The 12774-nt window shown below is 35.8% G+C and overlaps 1 protein-coding gene and 1 non-coding gene across 5 annotated transcripts in view; both read left to right on the top strand.

The window, feature by feature from the left end:
* CEP83 (centrosomal protein 83) overlaps nt 1-12774 on the top strand; it is a 113948-nt gene that overhangs the window by 55058 nt on the left and 46116 nt on the right. For all 4 annotated transcript variants that reach the window (XM_049627500.1, XM_049627496.1, XM_049627497.1 and 1 more), the window contains exon 6: nt 10412-10663. In XM_049627500.1, the coding sequence (XP_049483457.1) occupies nt 10412-10663 (252 nt within the window). The remainder of the gene's footprint in view (nt 1-10411; nt 10664-12774) is intronic.
* TRNAQ-UUG (transfer RNA glutamine (anticodon UUG)) lies at nt 11444-11528 on the top strand. Its single transcript has one exon. It is a non-coding gene; the product is annotated as a tRNA-Gln (tRNA).

The raw sequence follows: 12774 nt of genomic DNA, 5'->3' as shown, positions 1-12774 counted from the left end.
TACTGTATAAAAAGAATAACACACTGGGAACAAGTAGGTTTTTTAAATTTTTTTTTTATTTTTTAACGTTTATTTATTTTTGAGACAGAGAGAGAGCATGAATGGGGGAGGGTCAGAGAGAGAGGGAGACACAGAATCCGAAGCAGGCTCCAGGCTCCGAGCTGTCAGCACAGAGCCCGATGCGGGGCTCGAACTCACGGACCGTGAGATCATGACCTGAGCCGAAGTCGGACGCTTAACCGACTGAGCCACCCAGGTGCCCCAACAAGTAGGTTTTATGCCAGCCATGGAAACCTGGCTGAACATTACAAAATGAATTAATGTAATTTGTCACATCAACAGGCCAAAAAAGAAAAATCAAATGATTGTTATCAGTTGATGCAGAAAGAACATTTGACGGAATCCAGCATCCACTCATGATAAAAACTCTCAGCAAACTAGGAAGAGAGGGGAACTACCTTAACGTGTTAAAGAACATCTACAAAAACCCTATTGCTAACATCATACTTAATGATGAGAAACTTAGAGCTTTCCCACTGAGGAAACAATGAGGCAAGGATATCCTTTTACCACTCCTTCTCAGTACTGGGAGTCTTATTCAATACAGTAAGACAGGAAAAGAAAAGACTTACAAATTTGGTAGAAATAAAACTTTGCTCGATTATCTACGTAGAAAATCTGAAACAGTGAACAAAAAACTCTTGAAACTAGTAAGCAGTTACAGTGAAGTTGCAGGATAATGTACAAAAGACCATCACTTTCTGTGTAATAGGAATGATGAGGTAGAATTTGAAATGAAAAACACAGTATCACTTGTGTTAGCATCCCCCAAAGGGAAATACTTAGATATAAACCTGGAAAAAATGTAGAAGATCTATATGAAGAAAACTAAAAAACTGGTGAACAAAATTAAAGAACTACATAAATGGATAGTGGATAGGAAGACAATGTCAGCATGTCTGTTCTTCCCAACCTGGTCTATAAATTCAGTGCAATCCCAGTCAAAATGTCAGCAAGTTACTTTGTTGGTCTCAACAAACTGCTCTTGAAGTTTATAGAGAGAAACAAAAGACCCAAAATAGCCAACACAATATTAAAGAACAAGGTCAGAAGACTGACACTGTCTGACATCAGGATTTACTATAAAGCTGTTATAATTAAGACTGTGTCCTTCTGGCAGAAGAATAGACAAATAGATCCATAGAACAGACCAGAGAGTCTAGATATAGACCCATACAAATAGAGCCATTTGGTCTTTGATAAGGAAGAAAAGGCAGAATGGAGAAAAAGTCTTTTCGACAAGTGGTACTAAAACAACTGTAAATGCACATGCAAAGAAAAAACAAAATCTAGACACAGACCATACACCTTTCACAAAAGTAACTAAAAGTAGTTCTACTTTTAGACCTAAATATAAAACTTAAAATTATCAAACTACCAGAGGATAACATAGGGGAAAACTTAGATGACCTTAGGTTTGGTGATGACTTTTTAAATACAATACCAAAAACATGATATATGAAAGGAGTAATTGGGAAGTTAGACTTTATTAAAATTAAAACATCTGTGAAAGACATTGTAAGGAGATTAAGAAGAGAAGCCATTGACTGGTAGAAAATATTTGCTAAAGGAACACATGATAAAGGACTGTTATTCAGATTATACAAAGAATTAATAAAACTCCACAATAAGAAAAAAACCTAGTTTAAAAATAGGCCAAGCACTTTAACAGACCTTTCACTGGAGAAGATCTACACATGCAAAATAAGTGTATGAAAAGATGTTAAACAATGTATGTTATTAGTGAATTGCAAATTAAAACAAGATACCACAAGACACTCATGAGAATGGCCAGATCCAAAACACTGGTGATACTAATTGCTGGTGACAATGTGGAGCCAAAGGACTTGCCAGCATTACTGGTGGGAATGCAAAATGGTACAGCAACTTTAGAAGACAGTTTGACAGTTTCTTACAAAACTAAACATAATCTTACCATGAGTTGCAGCAGCCATTCTTCTTGATATTTACTTAAAAGAATTGAGAATTTATTTCTGTACAACCACCTGTGCACAGTTGTTTCTAGCAGCTTTATTCCTACTTGCCAAAACTTCAAAGCAATGGATATGTCCTTCAGTAGGTGAATGGTTAAATGAACTGTGGTACATCCGGACGTGAACAGATAGAGAGGAACCTTTATTACATATTACTAAGTGAAAGGAGCCAATCTGAAGAGGCTGTATATACTGTAGTATTCCAAATATATGACATTAAGGAAAAGGGAAAACTATGGAGACATTAAAAATGTCATTGGTTGCCAGGGATTAGGGGAGAGGGAGGGATGAACAGGTGGAGCACAGAGGATTTTTAGAACAGTGACACTGTTCTGTGTGATATTAAAATGGTGGGTACATGCCAGTATACATTTGTCAGTATCCATAGAAGGTACCACACAGGAGTGAGCCCTAATGTAAACTATACATTTTTGGTCGTAATGTGTATTACTATATGTTTATGAGTAGTAACAAATCTACTCCTCTGATGTGAGATGCTGATAGTGGTGGAGGCTGTGGGTATGTGGGGGTAGGGACATATGGGGACTCTCTCTGTATTTTCTGCTTAGTTTTGATGTAAACCTAAAACTGCTCTAAAATGCAAAGACCTTTTTTTTTTTATAAAGACTTTAAAAAAAACTTTTCAGTGTAATTAACTTACAGTGTTATATTAGTTTAAATGTACAATATAGTGATTCAGCAATTCTGTATATCACTCGGTGGTCATCATGATAAGTGTACTTCTAATTCCCTTTACCTATTTTACCCCCCCCCCCCCACCTCCCCTTTGGTAACCTCCAGTTCTCTGTAGTTAAGAGTCTATTTTTTTTGTCTCTTTTCTTCTTGTTCATTTGTTTTGTTTCTTAAATTCCACATATGAGTGAAATCATATGGTATTTGTCTTTCTCTGACTTATTTCACTTAGCATTGTACCCTCTGGATCCATCCATGTTGCTGCAAATGACACTATTTCATTTTTTTTATGACTAACACTCCATTGTGTGTGTGTGTATACACATGAGATCGTCTTCATATATCAATGGACACTTGGGTTGCTTTCCTAATTTGGTTATTGTAAATAATGCTGCAATAAACATAGGGGCTCATATATCTTTTCAAATTAGTGTTTTCATATTCTTTGGGTGAATATCCAGTAGTGCTGTCACTGGATCGTATGGTAATTCTGTTTTTAATTTTTTGAGAAACCACCATACTGTTTTCCACAGTGGCTGCACCAGTTTGCATTCCTGCTGACAGTGCTTGAGGGTTCCTTTTTTCTACATCCTCACCAACATTTGTGTCTTCATGTTTTTGATTTTAGCCATTCTAACAGGTGTGAGGTGGTATCTCACTGTGGTTTTGATTTGCATTCCCTGATGATGAATGATGTTGAGCATCTTCTCATGTGTCTATTGGCTATCTGTATGTCTTCTTTGGAGAAATATCTTCTCATGTCTTCTGCTCATTTTTAATTGAATTATTTGTGGGTTTTTTGGTGTTAGGTTGTATATATACTTTATATATTTTGGATACTAACCCATTACTGCATATGTCATTTGCAAATATCTTCTCCCATTCCATAGATTGTCTTAGTTTTTTTGTTTCCTTTGCCGTGCAGAAGCTTTTTATTTTGATGTCATCCCAATAGTTTATTTTTGCTTTTGTTTCCCTTGCCTCAGGAGACATATCTAGAAAAATGTTGCTATGGCCGATGTCAGAGAAATTACTGCCTGTCTCTCTCAAGGATTTTTTTTTACAGGTTCAGGTCTCACATTTAGGTCTTTAATTCAGTTTGAGTTTATTATTGTGTTTGTGTAAAGAAGGTGGTTTAGTTTCCTTCTTTTGCATGTAGCTGTCCAGTTTTCCAAACACCGTTTGTTAAAGAGATTGTCTTTTTCCTATTGCATATTCTTTCCTCCTTTGTTTAAGATTAATTGACCATATAATTGTGGGTTATTTCTGGGCTATTCTGTTCTATCGATCTGTGTTTTGTTGTGTGTGTGTGCCAGTACCATACTGCTTTGATGACTGCAGCTTTGTAAGATATCTTGTAATCTGAGATTGTGATCCCTTCAGTTTTGTTCTTTTTTTTCCAAGATTACTTTGGCTATTCAGGGTCTTTTGTGGTTTCATAAAATTTTTAGGATTATTTGTTCTAGCTGGGTGAAAATGTGATTGATACTTTGATTACATTAAATCTATGGATTGCTATGGATAGTATCAACATTTTAACAATATTCTCCCAATCCATGAGCGTGGAATAAAAACTTTTTAATTGACTGGGCTTGCAGAGAAGCAGGAGAATTTATTTCATAACGAAGAAAAAGATCAATCAGCAGAAACAGACCTAGAAACAGCCCTGGAGTGTTAATGGAAGCCATATTTGACTCTGTGGTGTCAGTGGAGGCCACGTGGGGAGGAATAAGTCATTCCTATCCCTGCCATCTAGGTTGCTATCCATGCACCTAGTAGGAGCTGGAACTCCTACTTCTACCCAGCATGGGTGTCATGAAGAGCTTCTCCCCACCCTTGGGTATCATAGAACTAACGTGGGGAATGTGGACTATTACATGCACTTGGTAGTAATGAGAGATAATAATCCTTTCTCTGCCAGAGCCATGTTCTAAAAAGCCAGCTAAAATAAACTTTAAATAAGATCCAGAGTCTCCTAATACAATACCCCCAAAATCTAAATTTCAGTAGAAAATCACTTGTCATACTGAGAACCTGGAAGATCTTAAACTACATTAAAAAAGACAATAGATGTTAACATTGAGATGATAGAGATATTATTAGAATTTCCTGACAAAGATTTTAAAGCAGCCATGGTAGAAATGTTTTACTATATAATTATAAAGTTGAAACAAATGGAAAAAATAGAGTTTTAACAAGGAAACAGAAAATGTAAAGAACCAAATAAAAATTTTAGAACTGAAAAATATGACTGCTGAACCCCCCCCCCCCCCCAAACAAAACAAAATACAAACCCTCAGTTGTTGGGCTTAACAGCAGAATGGAGGGGATAGAGGAAAGAATCTGTGAACTTGATGATAGAACATTAGAAATTACCCAGTCTGAGCAAGCTACAGAAAGTATATTAAATAACACAGAGAGCCATAAGTTCCTATGGACTATAAGAAAAGATCTAAGATATTTGTCCTTGAAAAGACAAAGAGGGCATTGTTGAAAAAGTACTTGGAGAAATAAAGGCTGAAACATTATCCCGTGCGGAAGGGAAAGAAGTAACAACTCATAATTATCCAGCAAAAAATGTCCTTCAGGAATTAAGAATAAATCAAGACATTCATAGAATAAGGAAAACTAAGACAACCTGTTGCCAGTAGTTCTATCCAAAAGAATGCCTATGGGAAATTCTCTAAACAGAAAGAAAACAGTAAAAGAATTAGTCTCAAAACATCAAGAAGGCTAAAAGAACACAGTAATCAAAACTATGAGTATATACAATAATTGTTCCTTTCTTGAATCAGTTTTCTAAATTTTGTTTGATGGTTAAAGCAAATATTATAGTACTGTTTGATGTGGTTTTAAATGTTTATACTGGAAATTAAGGCAATTATAAACAAGGGCAAAGGATGTAAAGAGAAGTAAAATTTCTAATTATAACTTGAACTGGTAAAATGAAACCAGTAGGCTATGATAAGGTATATCTAAGTAATTCCCAGAGCAACAACCAAAAAACTATACAAAGAGATATGCTCAGAAAATTATAGATAAATCAAGTGGAATCCTAAAAAAATGTTCAAGGAACCCACAGGAAGGCAGGAAAAAGGAAACAAACTTAGAACAAGAAATAGGAAAAAAAAAAAACTGAAGCCATAAAATATTTATAGTCACAATAAAAGTAAATGGTGTACGTATATAAAAATTAAAAGAGATTGATGGAGTTGATGTTAAAAATGAAAGACCCAACTATATGCTGTCTATAGGAAACCTCAAAAATAGCAATATAGGTAGTTAGTAATTAAAAGAATGGAAAATTATATGTCTTATAATAAAAGAAACATAAGTGGTTGTATTAATATCAGATAAAGTAGACTTCAGAGCAAAGAAAAGTATCTGAGGTGGAAGATTATATAATGATGGAAAATGTCAGTCTGTCATGAAGACGAGAATACTAAATGTGTATGAACCAAACAGAGCTGCAAAATATAGTAAGCAGAAACTAGTAGAAGTAAAAAAAAAAAAAAAAAGAGCTGAATCCATAATTATCGTTGGAGATTTGGCACCCTTGTTTCAACAATTGATAAAAAAAATTTGAATCAGTAAGGATGTAGAACTCAACAACACCATTAACCAACAGAATCCAATCAACATTTATAGAACCAAGAGCACCTAAACATGTTTTTCTTCAAGTGGCTATTAAGGGTATACCCAAACAGGCTATATCTTGGACCATAAAATAAACCTCAACAAATTTATAAAAATTGAGATTATACAAAATGAATTCTCTAACCATAATAGAATCAAGCTAGAAATCAATATCAGAAAGATAGTAGGGAAATCCTCAGTTGGAAATGAAATGATACCCTTCAAATAATTCATAAGTCATAGAGGAAATTTCAATGAAAACATATTAATGAAAAATAATTTTAAGAAATACATTAGCCTGAATGAAAATGTGGATACAGCTAAAGTATTGCTGAGAAAAAATGTATAGTGCTAAATGCATTCATTAGAAAACAGGAGAAAAATACCAAATCAGTAATCTAAGCTCCCACCTTAAGAACCTAGAAAAAGATCAACATAAACCCAAAATAAGTAGAGGGAAGGAAATAAGAAAGAGAAGAGCAGAAATTGAAATCAGAAGAACAGTAGAGAAAATCAGTGTAGCAAAGAGCTGTTTCTTTGAAAAGATTAATAAAATTGACAAACCTGTAAAAAAGACTGCCAAAAAAAAGAGGGAAGGTACAGATTATCTATATCAGGAATGAAACCGAGACTATCACTACAGGTCTTGCACACATCAAAAGGTTAATAAGGTAATCTGGTGAATGGCTCTACCCAAACAAATTTGACAAACATAGATAAAATGGCTCAAAAGGCAGATACTACCGTAACTTACCCCATATGAAATAATTTGAATAGCCATATAACTATTAAGGAAACTTAATTCATATTAAAAACTCACCAAAAGAATGGTTTCCTTGGAGAATTCTACACAGTGTTTAAAGAAGAATGAAAACCAGTTCTATACATGTCTTACAGAAAATAAAAGAGGAGGGATGTTACCAGTTGGGGAAATGGTAAAGGGTACACAGAACTCTGAGTTATTATTATATTTTTAATATTTATTTATTTATTTTGAGACAGAGAGAGTGCACACGAGTGAACACAGGTGTGAGCAGGGGAGGGGCAAAGAGAGAATGAATCCCAAGCAGGATCTGCGCTATCAGCGCAGAGCCCAGTGTGGGGCTCAATCTCAAAAACCATGAGATCATGACCTGAGCCGAAATCAATAGTTGGACAGTTAATCAAATGAGCCACCCAGGTGCCCCATGAATTATTTTTTACAATTACATGTGAACCTACCGTCATCTAAAAATAAAATTAAAAAAAAAAAATGTAAACAGGAAAAAGTTATAAAAGTAAGAATGACAACAGACTTCCTTTTGGAAATAATATAAGTCCAAAGACGGTAGAGAAATATCTTTAAAATACTAGACAAACAAACAAACTTAGGCTGTTTGATTCCAGAACCTGTACTCTTAACCATTACTCTATGCTGCATCATAAAGATCATAAAAACAGAGATGGATGGAACAATTAGATAGACTCCTTTTTCCTTTTTTGGAGAGGAAACTCCTGGTGAGTTAGAGTGGTACGACCATCCTTTGAAAAGAAGATAAACAACAACTGTTCTTAGTCCCAGATCTGTTTCTCGTTTCTGTTGTTTCCTTTACTTCAACAATTTTTTAGAAGTAAAATTGGTTAATATGTCATGTTTCCTGTCAGGTAAGCTTATATTCTAGAAGAGAATAAAGTAAATGTAGGGTAACAATATGGGCAAATTTGGATAAATGTCATAAAAGAGAAATTCAAACAAAGCCTTTGGGAAATTTAGAGAAAGGATTGAGAGTACGACAGATTAAGGCTATCAAGAAAGATTGAGTGTGAATCTGATTGAGAGTGGAGGAAAAGGGAAAAGCTGAGGATATGTCTAAGATCTGTGTCCTGATGACTAGGGCAAGGGCAGTATCATAGCGGTGATTAAATATAAGCTCTTTGGTGGCACAGTTTTGTGATTATTTGCTTGTCTGCTAGGTTTGTAATGTATCCTTACTACCTAGAACAGCCCTGAGTACATAGTAAATGCGCAATAAATATTTGTTACATGAATGAATAAACGAATAGAGAAATTAGAAGGCAATGATCACCAGATTTCGTAGGGACGATTTGATAGTGAGCTCTAGTTTGGGAGTTACAATTGTGGGATCTAATTGTGACTATGCTATTAGCCAGCTTCATCCATAGTTTGAACTATCACTTCAGCTATCACACACATGACTTTCAAAACTATTGGAGAGAGCAATAATATAGGGAACATGCTGGTCAAGAACATTAACTGTCTGACCTTCCATGTAAAATGAAGATGACAAGAGAAGTTACTGTTACTAAATGCAATTTTATGTCTAGTGCACTTAGCTTGGCACTTGGTCATAATACTGAGTAAAGGGCACCATTGTTTGAACTTGAGTTCCACTTGGACTTTGACCTAGATGAGCCAGCCACCACACCTCTGGTATAGCACATTAAAACTAAAACTGTATTTGAATTACCTCATGCAAAAAGCTAAATTGTATTTCAAAGATGGCCAGCTTAATACCTTCATTTTACTTGGTGCCAAAGTGGAAAAAGTAACTTGCACAAAGTCACACAGAGAATATGGAGGGAAAAAGGTAGTCAGGGACCAAACTTGTGGGGGGTAGTGTTTATATGTAAAGGGTGGGAGGAAAAATAGGAAAGAGACACTAAATTAGTTAGGCTTGAGGCTGAATTTTATAGCTGCCTTCTATGATGAATTTTATTTTCTGGGGAAAAAAAATGGTGTTTTCCTGCTAGATAGCTCTACCTGTATTTCCCATTGACATCTTTAATTCAACGTGTCTGAAGCCAAATTGGAATCACTGCATGTTAAAACTGAAAATGATTTTTGAGGGCCTTCAGTCTATACTCTCATTTTAGAGATGAGGAAAACAGATTCTGCTCTGTGGTGGAGCTCTCACACTTCTTAGATTCATTAGTAGCAAAGTGAGCCATCATTCATCTCTTGGGTCACTTTTGCCCATGTTGCAGAGTGTTACTTTAAGTCCTTTTGGGTTAGAGTGAGGCTTCTAGGCTCATCCTGGCTACAGACAACCTCTAGTGTTGTTAAGAGCAGTCGTTTTTTTTTTGTTTGTTTTTTTTCTTTAAACAGCTGACTCCTTTCAGTTGAATCACATGAAGAAACCCCATATATAAAAAGAGACTAAAAAAGAGGAGTTGCTCTGGCTAACAAAGATTTGGTGGTGATGGTGGTTGGGGAGATCAGGGAAGAGAAAGAATGAGTTTTACCCTGATAACTTGGCCCCTGATTCCTGGAGGTGAGGGGCCTCTGAAGTGCCTCTGAGGTTAGGAAGCAGTGTGAAACTCTGTGATTTGGAGGCCTGGGGGGTCCGGCAGTGAGGGTTGGTATGAATGAGAAGACCACTTGTGTTTCTGTTCATCCTGTTTTCCCGTGACTTTTCCACATACCCTGGAGTAATAATTTTTAGGTCTTTCTTGAATCTAATAATTAAGAACTAGGCCATCAGTGCAACTAGGGCCTAAATAAACTCTCAGCTGTCATTTTAAAACTCTCATCAGTCACATTTGTAGGTATTTACACAGACAAGCAGCTTTTTTGTGAATTAAGTGGCCTTGAAATAGATAATTTTATTAGTATAGACAAAGCTCAAGTATTGTCACATGAGGAAAAGCTTAGTGGCAATCAGCATATTGATCTTGCATAAACGCTTTATAATGTTCTGATGAATTGTAAAATACTTGACATATTTTTAATTACTTTTATACTATTATTTATAATTTTGAATTTTAGCAACTGATGAAGCCCTGTGCTTAGAGGACACCATGGGGAGATAGAGGGAAAATAAGACAAGGTCCTTGCCCTCACATTTGAGTCATGCTGAATACAGAATGAAGAATGTGACATTTTAGGTTTTTATCCTTTGTACTTGCTTTTACCACCTCAACTTCCATATTGTGTAATTTTTAATTTTAATTTACTGATGTGTAAAGCATATTCATGACTGAAAATTCACTAATTTAAGATTCTGTGCTTTCTTTCAAATTATTACTAGATTGCAGGACTGGAGAAAGATAAAGAAGAACTACATAATCAACTGCTTAGTGTTGATCCCACAAGAGACAGCAAACGAATGGAACAACTTGTTCGAGAAAAAGTCCATTTATGTCAGAAAGTAAAAGGCTTAGAGGCTGAGGTAGCTGAATTAAGGGCTGAAAAAGAAAATTCTGGTGCTCAGGTAGAAAATGTCCAAAGAATTCAGGTACGGCAGTTGGCTGAGACACAGGCTACAGTCAGATCCCTGGAGGTAAGATTTTAATTGCTTCCCAGTAGAGTATGGCATACTTTTTTGAAAGTGCAATCGACAAGCCTTTGATTTTTAGAGCACAAATGTATGCTTACCAATCTAATGCTGATGCATTTGTAGAGTCCCAAGAGTATAGATTCTTTTTGTAAAGAAGAAAGCTATTGATTCATAAGCAATAGCTATGCTACTACATTTACAAAGGGATTATTTATTCTTTGGGAGCCAAAACACCTAGCCAAAATGATTTAACCCTTGAAATGCCAAAGAGTAGAATATGCAAAATTTTCAAAATTTGAGTTTCTGAGGATTAAAGTCATCTCCAACCAGAAGGAACAATTTATTCCTGGATAGTTATTTCCTTACATGGGATTCAAGGTATTAAAATCAAAAGACCTGTTTAAATAAAAATACCATACTTTTATATCTTATGACAGCTTCTTGCCAGAGTAATACAATTCAACTTGGTACTAATGCATGTAAGTCTTTAGTGAACTATTTTCCTGAGTTTGTTAGAGAAATATAAGAGCTGGCAGAGCTAGGCTGGTACTCCTAGAGGTATTCTTCTATGAAAATTCTTGGTTTCCATTGTTTGAGAGGAAAACTTTCCTTATACTCTTAGGTTCAGTGATTGGGGATTGTGAATTAAACTGACAATAGGTTAACAAGAGAAAAGATGGATATTTATGTAAGTAAACAGGAGTTCACAGAAAAAATGTGGCTCAAAGTGGTAGAATTTGGGGCTTGCGTGTCATCCTTTTAAAAAATATTTATTTTTGGGGCGCCTGGGTGGCTCAGTCGGTTAAGTGTCTGACTTTGGCTCAGGTCATGATCTCATGGTTCGTGGGTTCGAGCCCCACGTCGGGCTCTGTGCTGACAGCTCAGAGCCTGGAGCCTGCTTCTGATTCTGTCTCTCTCTGTCTCTGCCTCTCCCTTACTCACGTTCTGTCTCTGCCTCTCAAAAATAAATAAATGTAAAAAAAAAATTTTTTTTTAAATAAATAAAAATAAAAAATATTTATTTTTGAGAGAGAGAGAGTGCAGGGAAGGGGCAGAGAGAGAGGGAAACAGGATCTGAAGCAGGCTCTGCACTGAGAGCCTGATGCAGGGCTTGAATTCCTGAACCAAACTGTGAGGTCATGATCTGAGCTGAAGTCAAAGGCTTAGCTGACCCAGCCACCCAGGTGACCCTGCATACCATCTTAATAGGGAAACGAGACGGGGACAAAAGGCACTTAGGGGAACACAAATGACTTTTAGGAAAGATAAACAGGCCCTTAGGAAAATAGATGGGAGATATGACAGTTTTGTGACAGTGTCTGTATAGGTGATTTTTTATCCTTCTCCCTAAATAGGAGTCAGTCTTCACTGGCTATAAAACCCAGACAAGGGGATTTATAATTCTTTTTGGTGGCTCTGGTTTTTGGTAGCAGAGAGGAGTTCGGGGAAAAACCTTTTCCTGTGTCTATTGATTATCAAATGCCTTCAGCTCAAAATAATTTTTATGCCACGGTGACATATTCTGGATCCCTTAACCACCTTGTTTAGGTATGCTTACTTTTCCTGGTTTTTAGTGTCTAACATATAGCAAATATACTAGTTTTGAGCAATCAAAAACTAGTTTTGATTTATTTTGAGCAATCCAAAGTGGGTGTGTGTGTGTGTGTGTGTGTGTGTGTGTGTTTAGAATAGTTGTGAAATGATTAGACTTGTAGGGAATTAGTGGGCATCTAGCAAAATAGTGATTTTTTTTTCAGCCAAAAAACTGGGTACAGCCAAAATATTGATATGTTTTGAAGAATAGAAGTCATCTTTTTATTTTTTGATGAAGCTTCTGACAGTATTTATTGGTTTCCTGAACTAAAATTGTATCATTGGACCTTAGACATGAGGCAGTTCAGAATGAGACTTTTATGTTGCTACCTTTCCAGTATTAATGTATTTATAGTGACTGAGTAAGTGGATGATTGCAATTGAATACAGTGTTTGATCTCAATGCAGAGCTTTTTATTGAGGTCATTTGGAGTGCTGATTTTCAGGACAAGTTCAATGATTACAAAAGATGGGAGGTTCATTTGTGACACTTTCAAAGAGTTAATTTTATCATTTGTCAG

The sequence above is a fragment of the Panthera uncia genome, chromosome B4 (assembly GCF_023721935.1).
Source record: "Panthera uncia isolate 11264 chromosome B4, Puncia_PCG_1.0, whole genome shotgun sequence".
NCBI lineage: Eukaryota > Metazoa > Chordata > Mammalia > Carnivora > Felidae > Panthera > Panthera uncia.
This window is presented reverse-complemented; position numbering and strand designations above follow the sequence as displayed.